This window comes from Brassica napus, chromosome C6, assembly GCF_020379485.1.
Source record: "Brassica napus cultivar Da-Ae chromosome C6, Da-Ae, whole genome shotgun sequence".
NCBI classification, from domain to species: Eukaryota; Viridiplantae; Streptophyta; class Magnoliopsida; order Brassicales; family Brassicaceae; genus Brassica; species Brassica napus.
Genome location: NC_063449.1, coordinates 26,313,079 through 26,335,821, shown reverse-complemented (window position 1 = coordinate 26,335,821; position 22,743 = coordinate 26,313,079). Strand labels below are relative to the sequence as shown.

Genomic DNA, 22,743 nt, shown 5'->3' with positions numbered 1-22,743 from the left:
TTCTCTCATACGCAAAGTCGGGATACTTTGATTGGAAATGCTTCCACGCTTTTGCATCTGAAGGATGTCTGCAACCTACGCATGCCATCTCATTGGTTGCGCTGTGCGTTCAGACAGATACAACCTCTGCAACCTTTCCGTCAAAGGCAAATACCACATCCTTTTATATGGCACTGGAACTCTTCCACTCGTATCTTTATAACGAGGCTTTCCACAAAATTTGCATGTAACCCGCTGTTCATCCGCCCTCCAATAAATCATGCAGTTGTCGCTGCATACATCTATTACCTGATACGATAAACCAAGACCAGCTACGAGTTTCTAAACCTCGTAGTATGAACCAGGAGCTACATTATCCTCGGGTAGAATACCTTTTACAAAATCAGCAATCGCATCCACACAGTCTTCAGCCAAATTATAATATGTTTTAATGTCCATCAATCTTGTAGCAGATGATAAAGCTGAATGACCATCTCTGCAACCTTCGTACAATGGTTGCTTTCCAGCATCCAACATATCATAAAATCTCCTAGCTTGTGCATTGGGTAAATCTTCCCCTCTAAAATGATCATTTACCATCTGCTCAGTACCTACACCATAATCTACATCCGTTCTAATTGGTTCTTCTAATCTAACTACTGGCTGAGGTTCGCTAGTACTACCATGTTCATAATCAGTTTCCCCATGATGATACCAAATTTTGTAACTTCGTGTAAACCCACTCAAATATAGATGAGTCCAAACATCCCACTCTTTAATAACCTTTCTACTTTTACAATTCGAGCAATGACATCTTAACATACCTGTTTTTGCTTCCGGTTGTCGGTGAACTAACCCCATGAATTCGGTTATACCTCGTTGGTATTTTTCCGTAAGCAATCTCGTGTTCGGATCCAAATGAGGTCGATCGATCCAAGAACGAAAATAATTTGAAGAAGACATGTTTTTTATGAATCTAATTCGTGTGTAAAGAGAGTAAGAGGGAGGATGAAGATATGGAGTAAATGAAGAGGAAGATGGGTGCTTGTATTTATAGTTGAAATCCTGCCGACAGACCGAGGAAATTCCGACGGAATTCCGACGGAAACGGCTAGTTCGTCGGAATTTCCTCGGAATTTTTAAAATCCCCCAACGGCTCTCTAACGGCTATAATATATCCTCGGAATTCATCGGTTTTTTACGAGGAATACGCTTTTCCTCGGTATTCCATAAGAATATTCCAACGGATTAGTATTTCCTCGGAATTCCGTCGGTATATTCCGAGGAAATTCCAAGGAAACCGAATTTTGTGTTTCCTCGGAATTTCCTCGGAATTCCCTCGGGATATTCCGAGGATTTCATTTTCCGTCGGAATGTCCGTCAGAATACCGCTGTTTTCTTGTAGTGCCAGAGTAGAGTTTCTTTGATTTTGGTTCGCTTACTTGGTCTTTAATTTTGTACTATGTCTGTTTACTTTTGAGAAAACAAGGAGATAATCACTTCTGAATCTATCATGAATATGTTGTGGCTATTGGACTAATACCATCAGTCAATTGCTCAGTGATCACTGAAACTACTAATCATCTTAGATAGAAAAAGACGAATTGCTATTTGTAGATATGTTTAGTGATGTGGTGGGCTCGTCTTACATAGTCTGTCTTTGTCTGTCACGATTGCATCTAGGCTTTCCATTTTCTACTGATCTGTAGTCAAAATGAACCAAACTCATCCATCTGACAATTTTATGGTTGTATCAATATGAAAATGTGTGAAGCTGGAGAACCACAAGGTCGGAAAAGGTTATTGCCGAGGTGTTGATATTGGAGAGGATGAAACAGCCGTAGCGGTTAATTCTAATGGCATGGCGCATGCCCTAGTGAATGTTGATCCTGTGCGTTCTACTTTCTTCACTGGCTGCCAAGACAGTAGTATATATGCAGAACAGCTCCGCTATAGCGACTACAAAAATATGGAAAGATCTATAATCTTAAGTTGTTTAGTTTAGTTTTCTCCTCTTCATTGGCCTTTCCTGTTCACTTATTCATATGTAATCAGCTTCTCTGGTTTCTTTGTCTGGGGCTAATATATTTTGTTTCTTTTGTCAGTCATATTGTTACTTGAAACTTCAAATGTTTATGGTTCATTGCTATGCATCATGACACCACATCACTTGCAGTTTTGATTTACAGATGTGCAGATCAGTTTGTGGACAGTTGGTTCTTTCTTCAAACTCTAATTCACACTGCAAGTACTAGTGGAAAAAACTGATCATAGTCTTTTTTAACGATCTCTGACCAAAAGTTTAGTGTAGTTTCTATTTTAAAGATATACTAGAGCTAGACCCGTCCGACCGGGCGGGTGTTTTCTTTTGTTTACTTAATGTAATTAATTTTTTTTGCACCATTATATAAGCTAGAAAATTTATAATAAAATGATGACAAAAATATTGCACATAATAAAAATATTTCTGTAACATAATTTCCCTAATAGTTGTTGCTTTTAAAAAAAAAAGAAGCAAATTTGTATTTGATTACACTATGACAACAATATTGAGTCAATTCATAAATATATGTGAGCTAAACTTTTGAAAAAAAAAACAAATCGATGTGGTTTCCTTATTTGTAGATCGTGGAGTTATTTTAGGAAATGTGGAAAAGACAAACTATTTTATGGTGAAACTAATTAAATTTTCATTGGCATATGACTATAAATAAATTGGAAAACTAAAAGTTATTTTATAAATGTACTTCTATTTTAATAAAGTAGATAGAGCTATGATTAACAAAAAAGGGTATAGAAACTACAACTATAATTGTGATTATGTTGGTTTTTGAAGTTTGCGAGAAATGTTCATTTGAGGTATATTTGATTATTTTCTATATGCCTTTGGCATATGGTCCACTCAAACTATAGTGCGCCATATAATTAATAACTTAGCCATATAAAAAAAGATCTAAATCCTATAGAAAGGAAAAAAAGTTAAAAGTGTTCTCTGTCCAGCATGCACAAGGACATGAATCTTAAAGAACGTTCATAATCATATATATGTCTTTTTGTTTCTCATTGAGCGTTGTGCTAAACTCCTATGTATATTCTTGATTAGGGTTCTAAATTAAAGAACACTCTATTTTTACCATGGGAAAATTTGATGTTTACCACTTCGATGATACCACTTTTTATATTTACTACCACTAATAAGATATTTTCAAAAATACTTTCTTCATTAAGTGGCAAAAGATTCTTATACCCTTGTTATCTCTATATATAATAATCATTAAAAAAAATAAAAAAAAAATTATTTTTTTATGTTTTCGAATTATACTTTTTCAAATTCGAAATTTTTTATCATTTTTTTTGAACTTTTTTCGAATTTGTTTTTTATTTTTATTTTAAATTTCTTTTTGAAAATAAAAATTATGTTTGAAACTATGTTTTAATTTTTTCATATATTTTAAGTATTTATTTATATATTTATTAGAATCTTAAATTTCACATTCCAAAAACCCTACCCCACCTACCTCTCAACTCTAAACCCTAAGTCTAAATTAGTTTACCCTAGGGGTATAAGTGTCTTTTACCCTTCATTAGAAGTGAAGGTAAAAGTGATTAGTGTAAACATGAAAAATGGTACTATGAATGTGGTATTTGTGACACTTTCCCTTTTATCATCTGAATCCAAAGTAAGTGCTTTCACTGTTCCAAAATGATTTAATATTTTCATTGAATAGTTTGACACTAGGAAAAGACATGCGCAATATTTATTAAAAAAGTTATGTTTTCATATTGTAAAATTTGTTGATTTCTGAATACATGTATTCTTGTGTCAAAAAATATTTGGTATTTATTTTTTTTCTCAATATAGAATAATTAACTAACTATAAATATTTGGTACACATTGAAAAAATATAGAAGCCCAAATCAAACAATTAAAATGTGATATCATTGATACTTTGATAATCATAAATTAAGAGTTGTGAAAAGAATTGATGGTATTTCTAAGGAAAAACTCAACCGTATATATATAGTAGACATATGTAGGTTTTCGGATTATTTGGAAAATTAAAATAATTAGCATTAATTATCTAAAAACCGTATTTTAGCGTGATATATTGAACCAATATTTATGTAAATTTTTAATAACTACCACAAACATATTTGGCAAGTTTTTTTCAATGGTCGAAATTATAGACTTGGTGACAAAGTATATTATTATCTTTAATTAAACTTACCATATAGAACTTCTTCAAAATTTTGTACCAAGTTAAAAAAATCGGTGAATTAACTTGGTGGAAAAGTTTCTTATTTATTTAAACATCCCCGTATAGAAACAATTAATTTAAACTTACCAAAAGAGCTTGATTCTAAAATTGTATATCACAAAATTTTGGTTCAAATTTTAGGATTTTTATTGTCTTCTAACGATAATAATACCAACAGTTTACAAGTGATCCCCCTCCGACTCAATTGAAATTAAACAAAACATTTAAGCGACATCAATTATAGATAATCCGAAATAAGTAGTTGTTTTCTAATTAAACATATTGTATTGAGAAATTTAAGATTTATATATACTCGAATTGTTTTTATATGTATACAATTTTTGATTGTTTATATAATCATCTATATGTTACACCGATACATTTGAATATTTTCTTTTACTAACTTATCAATAAATAAAATTATATATTTTCGATTTTAAAGTTACACTAATTTTCAGAATATCAAAATTTTACTTTCTTTTTGATAACATAAGATTGAAAATTAATATATTAAAAAGACAATTACAAATTGGATTAAGCTTATAATTTGAAGTATAGTTTGGTTATGGACCACATTAACATAACATAAAAAATTTATGCCCGACTATTATTATACTTAAGGTCCAAATATAAAAAGATGATAGTATTATTTGCAACCGATACTTTTTATATGATGAAAATTTGGTTAACGTGATATATATCATTAACTATTACTAAATGTCATTATTAATGTTTTCCTAGACTATGAAAAACAATTAGGCAGGTGTCAAAGATTTTACTTAATCTTCAATATAAACTTCATAATTTAAATTCTAAAGAATTCTGTTGCAAAGAAAAATAATTGATATATAAGGTTGTTTGGTAATAACAAAACAACTTAATTTATGTATTACTCTTTATATAAATTTATGTAGGTAAGGAAGGCTTGAGAACAAAACAATATTTTTCTTTTTTTTCTTTTATTAACAAATTTTTTTTATAGATGCGTCTCTTTGCTATTTTTTTTTGTCAAAGTGCCTCTTTGTTATTAATAAAAAAAAACTTAAAAAAATTATTACTTTCCAATTTATAGCAAAAACATGCAAATACTTAGGCTATACTATATAGCAAACTTTCATTTAAATTGTTGTCCAAGTAATACGGACTAAGACTATATCTTACACTCTAAAAAATAATTATTATGTTGAATCACAATATAAATCAACTTTGAGTCATTTAAAGAAAGTCTTATTTAATGAGATCGCCGAGTATTAATTTAATGAGATCGCCGAGAGTATTAAGTTTATCATATCATATACATTTATGTTAGGATTAATATAGTTTTTCTAGCAATTGGATTTTTACTTACTAATTTTTCAATTGATTTTTATGTTGTCACGTAAGTCAAATTGACATCGTAATTAAGTGACATCTAAGCAAGACTTTTTTTTAATTAATACAAACTTACGGTTACAAATTTTTAAATGTTTATCTATTAATATGTAAGAGATTAATTTTTGCCATGGTGATAAAAGATTTTCCGTAATTACATATTGTCTAAGTGTCTATCAAGTCGTGTAGAAGGTGTATATTTGATATTTATTCATTAAGTTAATAGTCATTTATTGTTTCTTCTAATAAGGCAATCTTCATATTTAGTCAAATTAATTTTATTTTTTTCTCACGCCAGATAACTCACGGAGATGGTGTAATGCGCTTAGCCTAAGTTTAATTTTAATAAATCCCTTGCGAAATCACAATCTAGATCTTCGACCAACATTATTTTCTAATTGATCTTCGACCAACATTATTTTCTAATTGAATATGAAGTTGTCACGTCAAATTAATTGCTATGCTAATTAACTGACAATTAAGCTGGACATTTTTTTAGTTAATACAAAATATATGTTATAACTTTTCAAATGTTTTTCTATTAATATATAGGGGATTGCAGAAATATTGTAAAATTAAAATGGAAGTAAAAAAAATCTGAATTTAGAAGCTTATATAGGCTACAATATGATATCAGTGTGTCACATTTCAAAGTCTTGGTTATGTTTAGTTCAGAGTTGCTAGAAAAAAAAAATTAGTAGATGGTAACAACAACAAAAACTTACATAAAAACGGCAAAAGACATTATGATGTCTATAGCTAATGATAAATCGCGCAATTGTAAAAGCATTAGGTCAAGTGGTGACCATATAAACATTACCAATGAGTAGGAAAAAAAATGCAAATGAATAAAATTATAAAAATGAAAACGAAGATTATTTCTTATCAATTTTGAGGAGAAATAAATTTGTTCTATATTCTCCTTGAATAAAAAGAATGAAAAGAAAAAACTATTCATTGTAAATGATAAAAAAGAAAAAAAATAATAAAAAATGCATTTTTTTTTACTCTTTAATCACCATTTAGACCTTTAGTATTTCATACTGTTTGACATGTGCCAGTGGACCAACCCTGAAGTAAAAATCACAAAATAAAAGGGAAAAGAAAAAAATATAAAGAAAAGCAAAACCTAAAAGACGAAAGTAAAAATCACAAAATAAAATGGAAAAGAAAACAAATATATAAAGAAAAGCAAAACCTAAAACACGAAAAAGGTATAATGTTTTAATTGCCGTTGGCGTGAATAAAATAACAATATCGAGTAAGTGGTAATTTAAGGTTTAGATAGTGAGAAAAGAAAGAGCTCAAGAAACACATAACACAGAGAATGACTGCGAAGAAGACTAAACTAGAGAACTTGCTTTCTCCTTCATCTTCATGGCGGGAAAACCATAATCCTCCTCGGAGAAACTCAAACTCCTCTGTCGTTTCCTCTGGCTGCCTCCCGGGATTCTTCAACCTCTTTCTATCGACATTCAACTTCTCCTCCAACCGCCGCAAATCCATCACTTTAGGCTCAAAGAAACAAGAACATAGAACAGTCGTCTACGCTTCTCCTCCGGAAGACACAACAAATGGAGACGGTAGAGGGAAGGTCGAGCCGCCGCTTCCAAACGAAGGAGTGGAAGAAGATGCAGCGAGGGTGAGTCTTGTCGGAGCGTTAGAGAAATGCGACCGGGACTTAGAGGAGCTCCGGAAAAGCATTAACGTCATCAAAACCACTTACCTTCTTCACAAGAAACTTGAGGTTTCACCACCAAAGGCGCGTACCGGTGAGTTTCTCTATTCCCATATAAACAAGTCATGGTCCATTTATTAAATATTAATCACAAAACACAACATGTGTAATGTGGGATATACACTTAACCTATTAGTTACTTAGTATAGTTCTGGGTCATGGTGGTTTAGTTGTCATCAATATTCACGTTTTATGGATCAACCACTGGATTCATTAACGTTCAGAAGAAGCACTACAACTAGGAGAACAGTGGGTAGATTAAAGCAGCAACAAAGAATGAAAATGAAGATAGACTGGGAAGGGCAAATTAAGAGTTTTTGTCCCTTTGGTGGTGATGAAATCATGAGTATGGCCATGTTCGTTTACGTGTCGCGCGACCTGCGACCTGCGACATGCGACCTGCGACTGGTCGCATGTCGCAAGTCGCAGGTTGTTGTTCGTTTTGATGTCGCGCGACTGATCGCGCGACCAGTCGCGGGTTCCCATTCAAGTCGTCCGAAAAAACAGCGACTAAAAATTAAGAAAATTTTGATCGCGCGACTGGTCGCAGGTCGCAGATCGCAGGTCGCGCGACACGTAAACAAACATAGTTTTAGTCGCAGTTCGCAGGTTTAGTCGCAGGTCGCAAGTCGCAGGTCGCAAGTCGCAGGTCGCGCGACACGTAAACGAACGTAATCTTAGTCGCAAGTCGCAGGTCGCGCGACACGTAAACGAACATGGCCTATGTCCACTAGTGGAGGACAGTCTCATCATTTTTTAATTTAATAATAAATAGAGATAAACAAATGTAATTGCTCTAACCATTTCATGCATGCATGAAATGTGTTATTTGATGTGAGGTGACATTTGTTATTACTTGAGTTCACTTCAAAGTTGTTGGCAAATAATGTTCAAAATGGTATTAAGTCAAAATGGTAGCGGATTAATTAATAGTTAGGTATAGTCTTAGTCTAATATAACATCATTTATGTCTAATTAAAGTGTAGAAAGAGTGAGGAGAAAGAAGCATGTTAGACAAATGATGAAGTAGAAGCAGCTTTTAAGGGGCCTTTATTCCTTTATTCATGAAGCCACTTTTACTTTTGGTACCAAATCAAGAATATCACTTAAGTGTATAATCCCCTATATATTAAAAAAAAAAAACATTATAACATTTGAGGTAGTCATGTGTCATCACTACAATGAGTCTTAGAATCTTTAGAGAATTATGTTGGTTCATCTAAATATATAATAAATTTTTTATTAAACTAACCATAAATTTATTATTAATGTTTTTCATTCTTTCCTTAAATAAAAATTACGGAATTTTTTAATATGGTTAAAGTATATATATGAAAATTAATGATTTTGAATAATAAAGATTTGATAAAAATTAGTGTATTCTCTATCATATTTGTTTACTTTTAAATTAATAAAATAAATTAAAAAACTACATTAACCATTTAATAAAAATTTAGATTTTTTCTGTATATGTTATATTTTGATTTTTTAAAACGAATATAAATTACTAAAACTGTTAAAAGTCTCACATTCAAATTTTTGTGATCCATGGTTTAAATTTTTTTTTATGATAAAATACAAATGATTAAAAATCATATAAGTAAGAAATCTCATTCAATAAATATTAAGTGTAAAAGATTTATATATATATATATATATATTAAATTAAACTATATACCATATAAATATATAAATATTTTAATTTTGAAATTTGCTTTGAATAAATAATTTTGGTAAAAGCTATTGAACAAATATTGACAACTTAATATTTAAATTTTAAACTTAGCCTTGAACTTTTTAAAATTTATGAATTACTAAAACTATTAATCACACAATTTAAAATTTTGTTATCAGTGATTTAAAGTATTTGCTATAAAAATGTACAAATGATAAAAAAATCATATGAGTAGAAAGCATCAGTTAATATATATTAATACTAAAAATGCACTCTATATGTTAACGTCATTTAAATTTAATTATATATCATATAAAATAGAAAAAGTAATTGTTTGGATTAATAAAATTTATTTATGTATTTACATCAATTTAATTATATATGTAATATTTAATGATTTTTTAATTATTCAATATATATTTATTATTTTATAAATATGTAAAAGAACATATAATACATAAAAATAGTATATATAATTTTTTTCCAGTGCAAAGCGCAAATCTTAACCTAGTTTCTTTTATTTGCTTAATGGTGGCAGGAGATGTCGTCGTGGGGATGCAAACGAATAATAACACGAAGACGATAATACACGAAACAGACACGGACACAACAATGTTCTCGACGATGATGAACGATCACGAGTACAAAGCCAACAAAACCTACAAAGTCAACAACATTAATCTAGTAACTAGACCCGATCATAATGACGTCATTTCCAAGAGAACGATAGATACACGTTGCACATCGCCACTTGTGGTGCGGAAGGTGAGATCACAGAGCTTGATGGACAGCGTGAACCAGGTTTGTGATGACTTGGTATCTGGTCAACGAAGAGAGGTTGGTAAGATCGGTTTGGCCCTTCATGACCACATCTGTGGGGATTTAATCACAGAGATAGTTGGCGAGCTCTCCTTCTCCCACTACGACAACAACAAGTGTCATAAACCAGCGGTTGATTCTGCTGATGGTCATGACAAAGGAAGTGGACGCCGACACATCCGACGTGGTAGTACCAACTCACTCCCGCTCGACGCATGTCGAAGAAGATTAGTGTTTTGATGTGGTTGATCATGACATAGTCGCGACAGTTTTCACCTATGACACATGTTGTAGCTCTTATATTATAATCTTGTTGTATTAATAATCTAAGACGAACATTTCACAAGGGTGTGCAAATGGTTAAGTTTAATGATATTTTTATTCAGTCGTGAGATTTCACCGTCTTCGCTAGTGGATCTCTGTGCCCGTTCATTCAGCCCGTAGATCCTACTAATGGAAAGTTTTTTTTTTTTATTTACTATATATTCATGATTTGTTTCATTAATACATATTGTGAATCAATTTCTAATGTATCACCCATCATTCACTGTTACCGTTTAATCATGTTTGATTATGAATTTATTTTTATAAACAACCGAAAACTAAATATAATTTGATAATATAGATAACCAAATCAACTATATCAAACATTTGCATATGCACTACCATTAATTAGAATTTTTATTGGAATGTTAAAGTTATGTGTATATATATATATATATATATATATTTTTTTTTTTTTTTTGATAAGCCCTATCGGCTAATCCGGTTGGCCCCAGGAAGAACGCATTTAGTGCTACAAAGTAGACTAGCCCGAAAGCGTACCAAATTACCCGACCCGAGTTTAGAATACTTTCCGACTAATGTCAGGGGATGGACCAATCATCTGTTATGACCCACCATGTAAACCACTAGGACCAAAGCTTCAACCCAGACTCACCAAGTAATGATAATTTAGTTCCAAGTGGGAATCAAACTCAGTATTAATGTGGATACACACCAAACCCCAAGAAATTACCACTAAGATACCATCACTGGGTTAGTTATGTATATATATTCATATATGATATATATTGATTAGAAGAATCAAACATATATGTGATATGGAAAAAAAATTCTATAAAAATTGAATATGAATTATAAATTGAAATCATTTTACTAAACAAAATAAAATAAAATTAACAATGATCAAAAAGGACAAAACACGAAGTTAGCTTAAATAGAGATATGAACGTTATGCTGACATGAGAGTCAATGCTCCGCGTACAGACCGCGTAAACGTGTGATGCGATCATTGTCGTCCACTCTGGCGGGTTTGAAGAAAACCGGGTCAGAGTAAAAGTCGTTAATAGGATCCGATAAAGACGGTGTTTCTCTCGTTTCCACGCTGACACTTCTCTAATCTCTCTCTTCTTCTTCTTCTTCCTCTCGATTTGAGAGAAAGAAAAAAAAAGGAACCTAAACGAGAAGAAAAAGAAACAATGGCGGATCAACTCACCGACGATCAGATCTCTGAATTCAAGGAAGCCTTCAGCTTATTCGACAAGGATGGTGACGGTACGTTCTCGTCTTCAGCCTCCTAATGTTGAAACATACGTTTGTGTGTGCATATGATTTCTCCACTGCGTATGCATGTGATTATTTGGCTTCGTCTGATTCGAACTCTGGTTTGACTCTTTGGTTATTACTCTATATCGTACGGATCTGAGTTTCTTGATCTCTAGACTAGTCCTTTAGTTTCCCTTTCGATTGCCCAAAAACGCTGTCGATATGAAAAAGATAAAGAGACAAACTTTGAATTTGGATCTACCAAAGATGTCTGCTTCTCTACCGAGTTTTGCTTTGAGTTTTGTCTGAAAAGGACAAAGAGAGAAACTTGTTGTCTGCTTTGTCTGAAAAAATAATAAAGAGAGAAACTTGTTTTCTGCTTTGAGTTTTGTCTGAAAAAGATAAAGACAGAAACTTGTTGTTGAGTTTTGTAATTGTTAATATTTTGGAGTAGGAAATAATGAACAATCCTTGATTTTGATTCCTTTGTAGGTTGCATTACCACCAAGGAGCTGGGAACTGTGATGCGTTCTCTAGGACAGAACCCAACAGAAGCAGAGCTCCAAGACATGATCAATGAAGTTGACGCTGATGGTAACGGCACCATTGATTTCCCCGAGTTCTTGAACCTCATGGCCCGTAAGATGAAGGACACCGACTCCGAGGAAGAGCTCAAGGAGGCATTCCGGGTCTTTGACAAGGACCAGAACGGTTTCATCTCGGCAGCTGAGCTCCGTCATGTGATGACAAACTTAGGTGAGAAGCTCACTGACGAGGAAGTCGATGAGATGATCAAGGAAGCTGATGTTGATGGTGATGGCCAGATTAACTATGAGGAGTTTGTCAAGGTCATGATGGCTAAGTGATAAAGGTTTTGGACCCAAAAAGAAAAGTCCCAAACTTGGTTTGCGTACCTCTCTGTTACTAAATACTCTTTATGTGATTCTTATATTACTGTTATTTTTTTAAATTCTTATTCATGGGACTCTCTCTGGTCTGTTTTCTTTTATGCTCTACATTTGAAGTCTTGCTTTGTGTTCTTATTGCTCTTTGTAAAACTTGGTCTAGTTTCGTGGTTTCGTATTAATGGTCTCTCTTTAGTAAAGCATGGTTTTGTTAAATGCAGTTCTCCATTAAAGTGGTCCCTTTCTCCTTGTTTCTTTGTAATAAGAAAACACACTTCATTGTTCAAAAAAAAAAAGAAAAAAAAAACACACTTCATTTCTTATCTCAACAAATGTATCAATGTGCTTTGTTACCATCAGGGCCGCTTGTTACCATCAAGGCCGGTTCTGAATGAAATATTTGTTTTAGATTCCAGTTTTTAAAGAGGCACAAATTTTTAATTAACTTTATAATGTTTACGGTTACCATTGATTACATTTTTCTATGACTTATCAGAAATTTGAAACTATTTAATATTTGGATCATTTTGGAACTATTTTGGGACTATAAAACTATATTATTTTATAGAGAGTTTTAGTGTATATTAATTTATAGAGTATTAATTTAAAGAAGTTATGTATTTTTAATTTTCTAATATTGATGATAAAACGATAGATCTTGATTTATCAGCTGAACCGAGTTTACTGCCGAAAACCGAATTGTTCTTATACCAGTTCGGTCCGGTTTGGTTTGATCAACCGGTTAGTTATTGTGCGGCAAAACTTAACATGTCGAGCCAAAGCGGAGAACCATTGTCTAGTAGACTCTGTGCCATCTCAACGGATGTTGGGATCCGCCACGTCACCTCTTTCTGCTTCCGGTTAATCGGAGACTCTCCACGGCACCGTTTAGGCTCCGATCTTCTGTGTCTAGCCGCCACGAGTATCAGTATTCTTCTTTCTTCGCTCTCTTCACACTTCAATGGCGACAATGAGCAAATCTCAGAGGACCAAACCCTCGCCTGGATATCGCCGTCTTGTTCTGCTACTCATCGTCTTCGCATTCATCCTCCTCCTCTCCTCCGTGATCTCTACCGGAAAATTAGGCTTACCGTATCAACAGACCCTAATCGATTACTTCGCGACATCTCCTCGCGGCAAGAGACACCACTCGCTTGCGGACAAGTACTTGTACTGGGGAAGCAGAATCGACTGTCCTGGGAAGAACTGCGAGACTTGTGCAGGCTTGGGTCATCAAGAATCTAGCCTAAGGTGTGCACTTGAAGAAGCCTTGTTCCTCAACAGGTAACTTGATTTTTAGCTCCAAAGTTCTACTCTTTATAATAAAAGCTATGAGCTTGCCAAGTTGTGCACTTTGTGGCTTTCTATGTAAAAAGGCTGAAGCTTTTCATGGTTGCAGGACCTTTGTTATGCCTTCTGGAATGTGCATCAATCCGATACATAATAAGAAAGGTATACTTGATCGGTCTGATGACAAAGCTACTGAGGAAGGGTGAGTTCTCTTCTGTGAATACTTGTTTGTTTTTCTAGAAAGATATCTTTACTTTTGGACTGTTCTTAGTTGGGTAGGGAGCTCTTGTGCAATGGACTCTTTGTACGACATTGACCTCATATCTGAGAAGATACCTGTGATATTGGACGACTCTAAGACATGGCATCTTGTTCTATCAACAAGCATGAAGTTGGGAGGAAGAGGCATTGCGCATGTTTATGGAGTCACTCGCCACAGGCTAACAGAGAGTCACTACTCTAATCTCTTGATCATTAACCGAACCGCAAGTCCTCTTGCATGGTATAATACACTTTGGGCTTCTCCTCTTAAGCTATTTTAGAGTCCCGTTTTAGCTTTCTTGACATTGTTGATGATTTGGGTTTAGGTTCGTTGAGTGCAAAGATAGAGGCAACCGTAGCTCCGTCATGCTTCCTTACTCCTTTCTCCCTAATATGGCAGCTCCAAGTTTGAGAAAAGCCGCAGAAAAGGTTGTTGTTTACTCTGCTTCTTGAGGTGAAGCCTTTAAGCTTGAACAAATTTTGTTTTCGGTACAGATAAAAGCACAACTTGGTGATTATGATGCTATCCACGTCCGCCGAGGGGACAAACTGAAAACCAGAAAAGACAGGTTCGGTGTTGAGAGGATTCAGTTTCCTCATCTGGACAGAGATACACGACCAGAGTTTATCCTTCGCAGGATAGAGAAGAAGATCCCACATGGGAGAACACTTTTCATTGGTTCTAATGAGAGAACCCCTGGATTCTTCTCTCCTCTCGCCGTCAGGTAAACTTACATTCTATCAGATCAACTCGAATGGTGTGCAAGCTTCTGCTTCTACATAGACTCATTTGTGATTTGCTTATACTACAGGTACAAACTGGCTTACTCATCGAATTTTAGCGAGGTTATGGATCCTATAATCAAGAATAACTACCAGTTATTCATGGTGGAGAGACTGGTTATGATGGGAGCCAAAACATTCTTCAAAACATTTAAAGAGTATGAAACGGATCTGACCTTAACTGATGATCCCAAGAAGAACAAGAACTGGGAGATACCAGTGTATACCATGGAGGATGAAAGAAAAGAATCAGTAAGCTAAAGTTTGTGCCTTCACAAGGTTAGGTCTTATTACTTCCCACTATCTTGGAGTCAAATGCTGGATTAGAGTTATGTATAAAAAAAGAGAGTCATAGTTATTCAGGTATTTTTGGTTTCCTAGGTGGTTCTTGTATAAATGTGTTATTCCTACAAGATGAGATGTAATAAGATCCGTAATGTTTTTGAAGTTTCAAATTAGGAACCTTCTCAGTGTTTCTCTTAACCTGTAAATCTGTGCTACATAACCTAAGGAACTCATCCTAAACTAGAAAATGGAAACGGAGAAAGTTGGCAAGGTCTTTTGGTCGGCCGAGACAATGTTGGCTCCAAGGTTGGTCCAATGACAGCAGGCATTCTCCTATTGTGTTGTTTTGGGATCTGGAACAAGCCCTTTTTTTGAATTAGTGAGATTGTGCTTCAAGAAGGATGTTTGTGGCTGCGTTGACATCATTTCTTACGTGCATGAGCGCCCGTCTTGCTGCGTTTCTGTCAAAACCCATTGATACCAATGTAGATATGGCTTCTTGATAGCTCAGTTTCAGATGACAGTAAGAGTTTAGCTAACAGAACATATGGCACCGAGAAAAGAAAGGACTCTTGCCTCTGCTCGGTGACCCTGTGGTGGGTGATATAGTCCCAACGATGTTGCTCCTTGGTGTTGGAGGAGAAGAGCTACTGAAGGTAGGCAAAGAAAGCCGGGAAAATAATGAAACAAATATCAGGCCGTATGGTCCAGACTCCAGAGGTCAGTAAGTTTACTGTGGTATCTGTACAAAGAAACAGCAGATAGTATACCATGATATATAGATACATGGTACATCACAGTCCTAGTCAAGTTAAGTTATACAAAATGTATAAAATATCCAAAGCATAAGCGCATAAAACAAAACACCCATGAACACACATAATCTAAACCCACATATTAGGCTTACTACACCTGACTAGTTAGTTAGTTGACTTTCACACCCTACCTACAATGATGCATCTACGCTGAGAGCCGTGAAGGCGATGAAGCTCAATGGACCAAAAGAAAAGCCCATTTAGCAGTACGCTGCTTTTGCTTTTTGGTCCGATAGGCTGACTTCTTGAGACGTAGGTGTATTGTTATGAAATAATAGATTTTTTTTTTTTTTTGCTTAATCAAATAAAGAAATTGTAAAGGAAATCTTCTTTTCACATTTTCAGCTTAAGACCATAACCGTTATGGGCAAGATATCTATAGCAATCATCATAGAAGACATCTTTTCGACTTGAAGGGAGGGATAAGCTAACCTTGGTGCTGATTAAATTGCTAAGAGAGCTTCTTTTCCTATTTTTTTAAAAAATTGATTTAAAGTATTTGGGTGAAAACTCAACTCATTCTCTATAAAAATATTACCAATCATTGGTTCGATCCCAATTTTTTTTTTGTTAATAAAGTCTAAGATATGATTTTATGTTCGTCTGATCAAACGGTAGCAATTTAGTTCTTTGCAAACTTCAAATCCAAAACCGATGCTTTTATGAATGCCTCAAATTCTTATTTTCATCACCACACGACACTGCAAGAAAACAGCGGCATACCGAGGGAAAAAAATCGTCGGTATGTCGTCGGAATAACGTTATTCTGACGACATACCGACAAAATAAGTCCTCGGAAATAACTCCTCGGAAATTCATTTTTTTCGGAAATTCATTTTTCTTCGGAAATTCATTTTTCCTCGGAAATCCCTCGGAAATTTCCAAGGAAATGAATTTCCGAGGAAACTCCGAGGACCACCAGTTCGTCGGAAAGGTCCACGAAATATACCGAGGGAGAACTTCCTCGGGATATTTCGATGGTCCAATCCTCGGAAGTTCCGACGAAATGTTCCTCGGAATTTTCATCGGAAATTTCCGAGGAACGGAGCCCTCGGAAAATTCCGAGGAAGGAGTCCCTCGGTATATTCCGACGACTTATTCCGAGGAAATGTTCGTCGGAAATTTCCGAGAGTACATTTCCTCGGAATTAAAAAAAAATTAATTTTTTTTAAAAAAATAAAATTTTTGAAATTTAAATTCGAAAATATAAAATTAAAATTAAAATTGAAAACATATTAGATAATATTCAAAGTTGTACAAATAAAAATAAAACATTCCGAGTTTTTGAAAAAAAAAACTACGGGTCTTGCACGTTCGGGAACACCTCGTTCGGGTACATCCTCTTCATCATCTCCATCATTTGCTGGTTCAGCTTCTTCTGTGCCTCATAGCCCGCCTGTTGAGCCGCCATCTGGGTCTCCAACAAAGATATGCGATCATCCTTGTCCTTCAACTGAGCCGTAAGTACTTCTGGATCAACAAAGGGCGGTGGTGCAGAATAAGGAGGAACCGACCAGGAGCGACGACCCAAACCGACCAAACGTCCCTTCTTCTTTGGAACCGACTGAAATAGAAAATAGGCAAATTTAAATAATATAAAAAGGTGATAAAATAAAAATCAAGAAATAAATGAATTGAACTTTTAAAAAAAGAACTTACCGATTCAACAATTTCGTTGATTCGAACCCGGGACAAGTTGGTCGAAGCCGTCGAATCGTCATCCTCGGTTTGAAGCTGAGACACTTCGTCTTGCACCTGAGTTTGGACCAGGGTGACCACTTCCCTCACAAGACCATCATCAATCTGGCTGGTCTTCTTGTTGGTATACGCTCTCTTCATTAGGGCGAGATCATCAACCGGCTCGCCATCATTTTCTTCCGCCTTGAAAAAAACATAAATTAAACAAACATTAGAAATTAGAAGAAATGCACAAAAAATAAAATTTTAAAACTTAAATAATTGAAGAAAAAGCGGCTGAACTTACCATGCGATCCCCCAGAGTGGCAATAGATTGAGCACCCAAGTTATGCTTGAAGACGTCCTTCCCTTTACGCTCACTCCTGCGGCTGGTGGAGTTGGTGGAAGAAGTTTCTTTCGTCTCTTCTTTATCCCAATGCACACACAACTCCTTCCAGACCGTGTTGTTCATCGACTTTGTGACCTTTTAATAATAAAAAAAGATAAATAAATTAAAAAATTGTTTAATAAATTTAAAACAACCTTGTTTATTTCCCACTTCTTCTTCCACTCGTGCATCTGCTTCCCATAGTTGTCCATAACTTTATGGACGAAGTGGTGATAGATAAAGAGCATATCATCGGAATTCCAGTTGAATTCTTGCTGGAAAAAAAACACAATTAGTAGAAAATTTATATTAAAGATTAAAAATAAAAGTAAAAAATTAGAATACTTACCGCAAACTGACGAAACCAAAACCACAGATGCTGCTTGTCGGTAGGGAAGTCAATGAAAGTCGGATGTCCCTTGTCGAGGGCCGAGTACATCATACGGTTGATCCATGCGCTGATCCCGTTCCCGGATCGGTTGAACCTAATAAAAAGAACAAATTATTAATAATAAATCAAATTTTAATGAAAAAAAAACGTTTAATTACCATGTTTGACCCCGTCCATGTGGATACGGAGTGAGATAGGGAAGATGGTCACGATCGGGCTGTCGAACCAACTCCGCAACACTCATAACTACCAGAAGACCCGGAGGAGCAGGAGCGGGTGCAGCAGCGGGAGCGGGAGGAGCAAGAGCGGGAAATGGAGAGGGAGATGTATGGTAGGAGCTGTGGGGCGAAGCGGAATCCTGAATCTGGCTGGAGTCCAAACACTGGCTCCCCGTACCACCACGACTACGACGCTGTCGAGGCCGGGTCTGATCATCATTAGACCTGTAAATTAAAAAAACATATTTAAAAATTAGTTCTAATAATTTTAATAAATAAAAAAAAACATATTTAAAAAATGGTTTTTAATCACAAAAATATAAATAGTTTAATAATTACAAAAAATAGTTTTAATATATAAAAAATAGTTTAATAATTACAAAAAATAGTTTAATAATTACAAAAAATAGTTTTAATAATATTAAAAATGTTTAATAAATATAGAAATTTATATTATATATATATATATATATTTTTTTTTAAATCCCAAATAATAGTTTTTAATCACAAAAAAGTTTTATAGATATTAAAAATGTTTAATAAATATATAAATGATTTTATAATGCAAAAAATAGATTTATATACAAAAAACGTTTTCATATTATATATACAAAATTATCAATTAGATTTTTATAACCACAAAATTAATAAAAACTAAAAAAAAATTCCAAATCAAGTGAATACCATAATCAAACTCGATTTTACACAATCCTACAATTCACCCTAACAAAAATCTATAAATATCATTCCAAAATCATCAAATCTACTTAAAAATCTAACAAATCTAACCTAAGAGAGTGGGATAGGGTTCATACTTGATGCAGTGACTGAAATTGAGGAGGATTATGGCGGATTCGCCGGAAATCGTCGAGAGAGAAGGTTGGAAACGGCGGAGAGGAAGAGAGACTTCGGCGGAGAGGAAGAGAGAAATGGGGGAGAAGATCTGGTTCGACCTAATAAAATGAGGCGTCCGACGGAAAATGTCCGTCGAAATTTCCTCGGAATGATTAAATATTTCCGTCGGAATTTCCTCGGAAATCATTAATTCAATTTTCGCAAAATATTTGGCGGCTTGGTTTACCCGGTTAAATGAAAATATTCCGAGGAAACAGGGTTTGGGGTTTCAAAACATCGATTTTTTTTGCCGTATTTCATTTCTTATACAATTGTAATGCATACCATTGAGAATTCTTTGTATAGATGATCATAAACCATGAAATAAAAAAATTTCAAAAATAATTGTAAGTATTCCCTTTACCGTTTATTAAAGTGTATAAGTGTTTCTCTTATGTTGTGAGGTTTTCGTTCATGCAATCGTAAAAGTGTTTGTTATTGGGTAAAACACCAAAGTTTGACTTCATAATCTGGTTAAGACACTTAATGAAAGTTATATACGTGTTATTCCGTAACATGATATGTTGCCCGTTCGCCTTTATTGCCGAGCAGGTCTTCTGTTTTTGGTCTGAACTTCTACTGGAAAGTAGTACTCGGCAAAGTTTGAAGTTTCTTCATTGATCATCTGTGCGACTATAGAACCTTCCACCCTACTTAAATTTTTCACCATCTTCTTCAAATGGAACATATACCGCTCATACAGATACATCCATCTATACTGCACATGACCACCAAGTTCCAATTCTCTTGCCAGGTGAATAACAAGATGCTCCATAACATCAAAAAATGAGGGAGGAAATATCTTCTCAAGGTTGCACTGAATCACGACTATGTTAGTCTTCAAATTTTCAATACCTTCAAGAGTCACTGATCTCGTGCATAAATCGCAGAAGAAACCACTTATCCCTGCAATTGCTTCATGAACATTTCGTGGTAGTAGTTCCTTGAAGGCAAACGGAAGGAGGCGCTGCATCATTACATGGCAATCGTGACTTTTCAAGCCAGTAAACTTTCCTTCCTTTCTGTCGATACAGTTACACAAATTAGATGCGTAACCGTCTGGAAATTCCACATCGTTTGAAATCCAATCAAAGAACGCATCTTTTCCCTCTGCATCAAGTCGGTATATGAGAAAAGGATCCCTACCATTCTCATCAACATGAAGTTCTAAACGAGCACATATATCGACTAAATCCAGTCTTGACTTCAAATTATCCTTTGTTTTACCTTGAACATTAAGGATCGTGTTCATGAGATTGTCAAAAAAGTTCTTCTCAATATGCATGACATCTAAATTATGCCTTAGCAGATGATCCTCCCAGTATGGCAGATCCCAGAAAATACTTTTTTTTGTGCCAGTTATGTAGGTCTCCAACAACATCTACCGGAAAACGCTCATGTCCACCGACATCTGGCGTCTTTTCTGTACCAAAATCTCTTAGTTGTGTCTTCAAATCTTTCCCACAAATTTTCAGAGGTGGACTGTCAAACACCCTCTTGTTCTTCGTAAACAAATTCCTACTCCTACGATATGGATGATCAGGTGGTAGGAATCTCCTGTGACAGTCAAACCAACACGTTTTCTTTCCTTGTTTTAGTTGGAAAGCATTAGTGTTATCTTGACAATATGGACATGATAGCCTTCCATGCGTTGTCCATCCAGATAACATACCATATGCTGGAAAATTACTTATTGTCCACATTAGTACTGCCCGCATTTGAAAGTTTTCTTTACACGAAACATCGTATATTTCAGCACCTTGAGCCCATAGTTGTTGCAACTCATATATTAGTGTCTGAAAAAACACATCAAGTGATCTCTTAGGATGCTCTGGTCCAGGAAAGAGAATCGAGAGAAACAAAAACTCTCGTTGCAAGCACAAGTTTGGGGGTAGGTTGTATGGTGTAAGAATGACTGGCCATAGAGAATATTGTCTTCCACTCTTGCCAAACGGGATGAAACCATCAGTACATAATCCAAGGTAGTCATTTCTTCTCTCATACGCAAAGTCGGGATACTTTGATTGGAAATGTTTCCACGCTTTTGCATCTGAAGGATGTCTGATCTCACCATCTGTTGAGTGCTCCGCATGCCATCTCATTGGTTGCACTGTGCGTTCAGATAGATACAACCTCTGCAACCTTTCCGTCAAAGGCAAATACCACATTCTTTTATATGGCAATGGAACTCTTCCACTCGTATCTTTATAACGAGGCTTCCCACAAAATTTGCATGTAACCCGCTGTTCATCCGCCCTCCAATAAATCATGCAGTTGTCGCTGCATACATCTATTACCTGATACGATAAACCAAGACCAGCTACTAGTTTCTGAACCTCGTAGTATGAACCAGGAGCTACATTATCCTCGGGTAGAATACCTTATACAAAATCAGCAATCGCATCCACACAGTCTTCAGCCAAATTATAATCGGTTTTAATGCCCATCAATCTTGTAGCAGATGATAAAGCTGAATGACCATCTCTGCAACCTTCGTACAATGGTTGCTTTCCAGCATCCAACATATCATAAAATCTCCTAGCTTCTGCATTGGGTAAATCTTCCCCTCTACAATGATCATTTACCATCTGCTCAGTACCTACACCATAATCTACATTCGTTCTAATTGGTTCTTCTAATCTAACCGCTGGCTGAGGTTCGCTAGTCCTACCATGTTCATAATCAGTTTCCCCATGATGATACCAAATTTTGTAACTTCGTGTAAACCCACTCAAATATAGATGAGTCCAAACATCCCACTCTTTAATAACCTTTCTATTTTTACAATTAGAGCAAGGACATCTTAACATACCTGTTTTTGCTTCCGGTTGTCGGTGAACTAACCCCATGAATTCGATTATACCTCGTTGGTATTCTTCCGTAAGCAATCTCGTGTTCGGATCCAAATGAGGTCGATCGATCCAAGAACGAAAATAATTTAAAGAAGACATGTTTTTTATGAATCAAATTCGTGTGTAAAGAGAGTAAGAGGGAGGATGAAAATATGGAGTGAATGAAGAGGAAGAGGAGTGCTTGTATTTATAGTTGAAATCCTGCCGACAGACCGAGGAAATTCCGACGGAATTCCGACGCCAACGGCTAGTTCGTCGGAATTTCCTCGGAATTTTTAAAATCCCCTAACGGATCTCCAACGGCTCTCTAACGGCTATAATATATCCTCGGAATTCATCGGGTTTTTCCTAGGAATACATTTTTCCTCGGTATTCCATAAGAATATTCCGACGGATTGATATTTCCTCGGAATTCCGTCGGTATATTCCGAGGAAACCAAATTTTATGTTTCCTCGGAATATCCTCGGAAATTCCTTGAGATATTCTTAGGATTTCATTTTTCGTCAGAATGTCCGTCAGAATATCGCTGTTTTCTTGTAGTGCGACCATTCCTTCCTCTTTAAATTTCGTACATTCATTTTAATATAGAAAAAT

General features: G+C 35.1%; 3 protein-coding genes and 1 long non-coding RNA gene across 4 annotated transcripts; 3 read left to right on the top strand and 1 right to left on the bottom strand.

Annotated features, from left to right (window-relative positions):
• The first annotated feature begins 6,447 nt into the window (after positions 1–6,447).
• On the top strand, positions 6,448–10,235 carry LOC106404809. The gene is made up of 2 exons (XM_048760862.1): positions 6,448–7,381; positions 9,561–10,235. The coding sequence occupies exons 1-2, from the start codon at positions 6,937–6,939 to the stop codon at positions 10,079–10,081; spliced, it is 966 nt and encodes a 321-aa protein (XP_048616819.1). The 5' UTR covers positions 6,448–6,936; the 3' UTR covers positions 10,082–10,235.
• Positions 9,935–10,987, bottom strand: LOC125588916. Its single transcript, XR_007325108.1, has 2 exons — positions 10,782–10,987; positions 9,935–10,117 (listed from the first exon to the last, which is right to left on the bottom strand). It is a non-coding gene; the product is annotated as an uncharacterized LOC125588916 (long non-coding RNA).
• Positions 10,988–11,083: 96 nt separating this feature from the next.
• LOC106406020 (calmodulin-2) lies at positions 11,084–12,510 on the top strand. Its single transcript, XM_048760863.1, has 2 exons — positions 11,084–11,398; positions 11,882–12,510. The coding sequence occupies exons 1-2, from the start codon at positions 11,323–11,325 to the stop codon at positions 12,253–12,255; spliced, it is 450 nt and encodes a 149-aa protein (XP_048616820.1). The 5' UTR covers positions 11,084–11,322; the 3' UTR covers positions 12,256–12,510.
• A 475-nt stretch (positions 12,511–12,985) lies between these two features.
• BNACNNG20370D lies at positions 12,986–15,111 on the top strand. The gene is made up of 6 exons (XM_013843411.3): positions 12,986–13,578; positions 13,694–13,786; positions 13,856–14,086; positions 14,172–14,274; positions 14,341–14,570; positions 14,658–15,111. The coding sequence occupies exons 1-6, from the start codon at positions 13,256–13,258 to the stop codon at positions 14,887–14,889; spliced, it is 1,212 nt and encodes a 403-aa protein (XP_013698865.1). The 5' UTR covers positions 12,986–13,255; the 3' UTR covers positions 14,890–15,111.
• The last annotated feature ends 7,632 nt before the right edge of the window (positions 15,112–22,743 follow it).

Coding starts and splice junctions, on each gene's coding strand:
- BNACNNG20370D (XM_013843411.3), top strand. CDS start 13,256: ATGGCGACAATGAGCAAATCTCAGAGGACCAAACCCTCGCCTGGATAT. Junction 13,579..13,693: donor GAAGCCTTGTTCCTCAACAG/GTAACTTGATTT, acceptor TCATGGTTGCAG/GACCTTTGTTATGCCTTCTG. Junction 14,275..14,340: donor TGAGAAAAGCCGCAGAAAAG/GTTGTTGTTTAC, acceptor TTTTCGGTACAG/ATAAAAGCACAACTTGGTGA.
- LOC106404809 (XM_048760862.1), top strand. CDS start 6,937: ATGACTGCGAAGAAGACTAAACTAGAGAACTTGCTTTCTCCTTCATCT. Junction 7,382..9,560: donor ACCACCAAAGGCGCGTACCG/GTGAGTTTCTCT, acceptor TAATGGTGGCAG/GAGATGTCGTCGTGGGGATG.
- LOC106406020 (XM_048760863.1), top strand. CDS start 11,323: ATGGCGGATCAACTCACCGACGATCAGATCTCTGAATTCAAGGAAGCC. Junction 11,399..11,881: donor ATTCGACAAGGATGGTGACG/GTACGTTCTCGT, acceptor ATTCCTTTGTAG/GTTGCATTACCACCAAGGAG.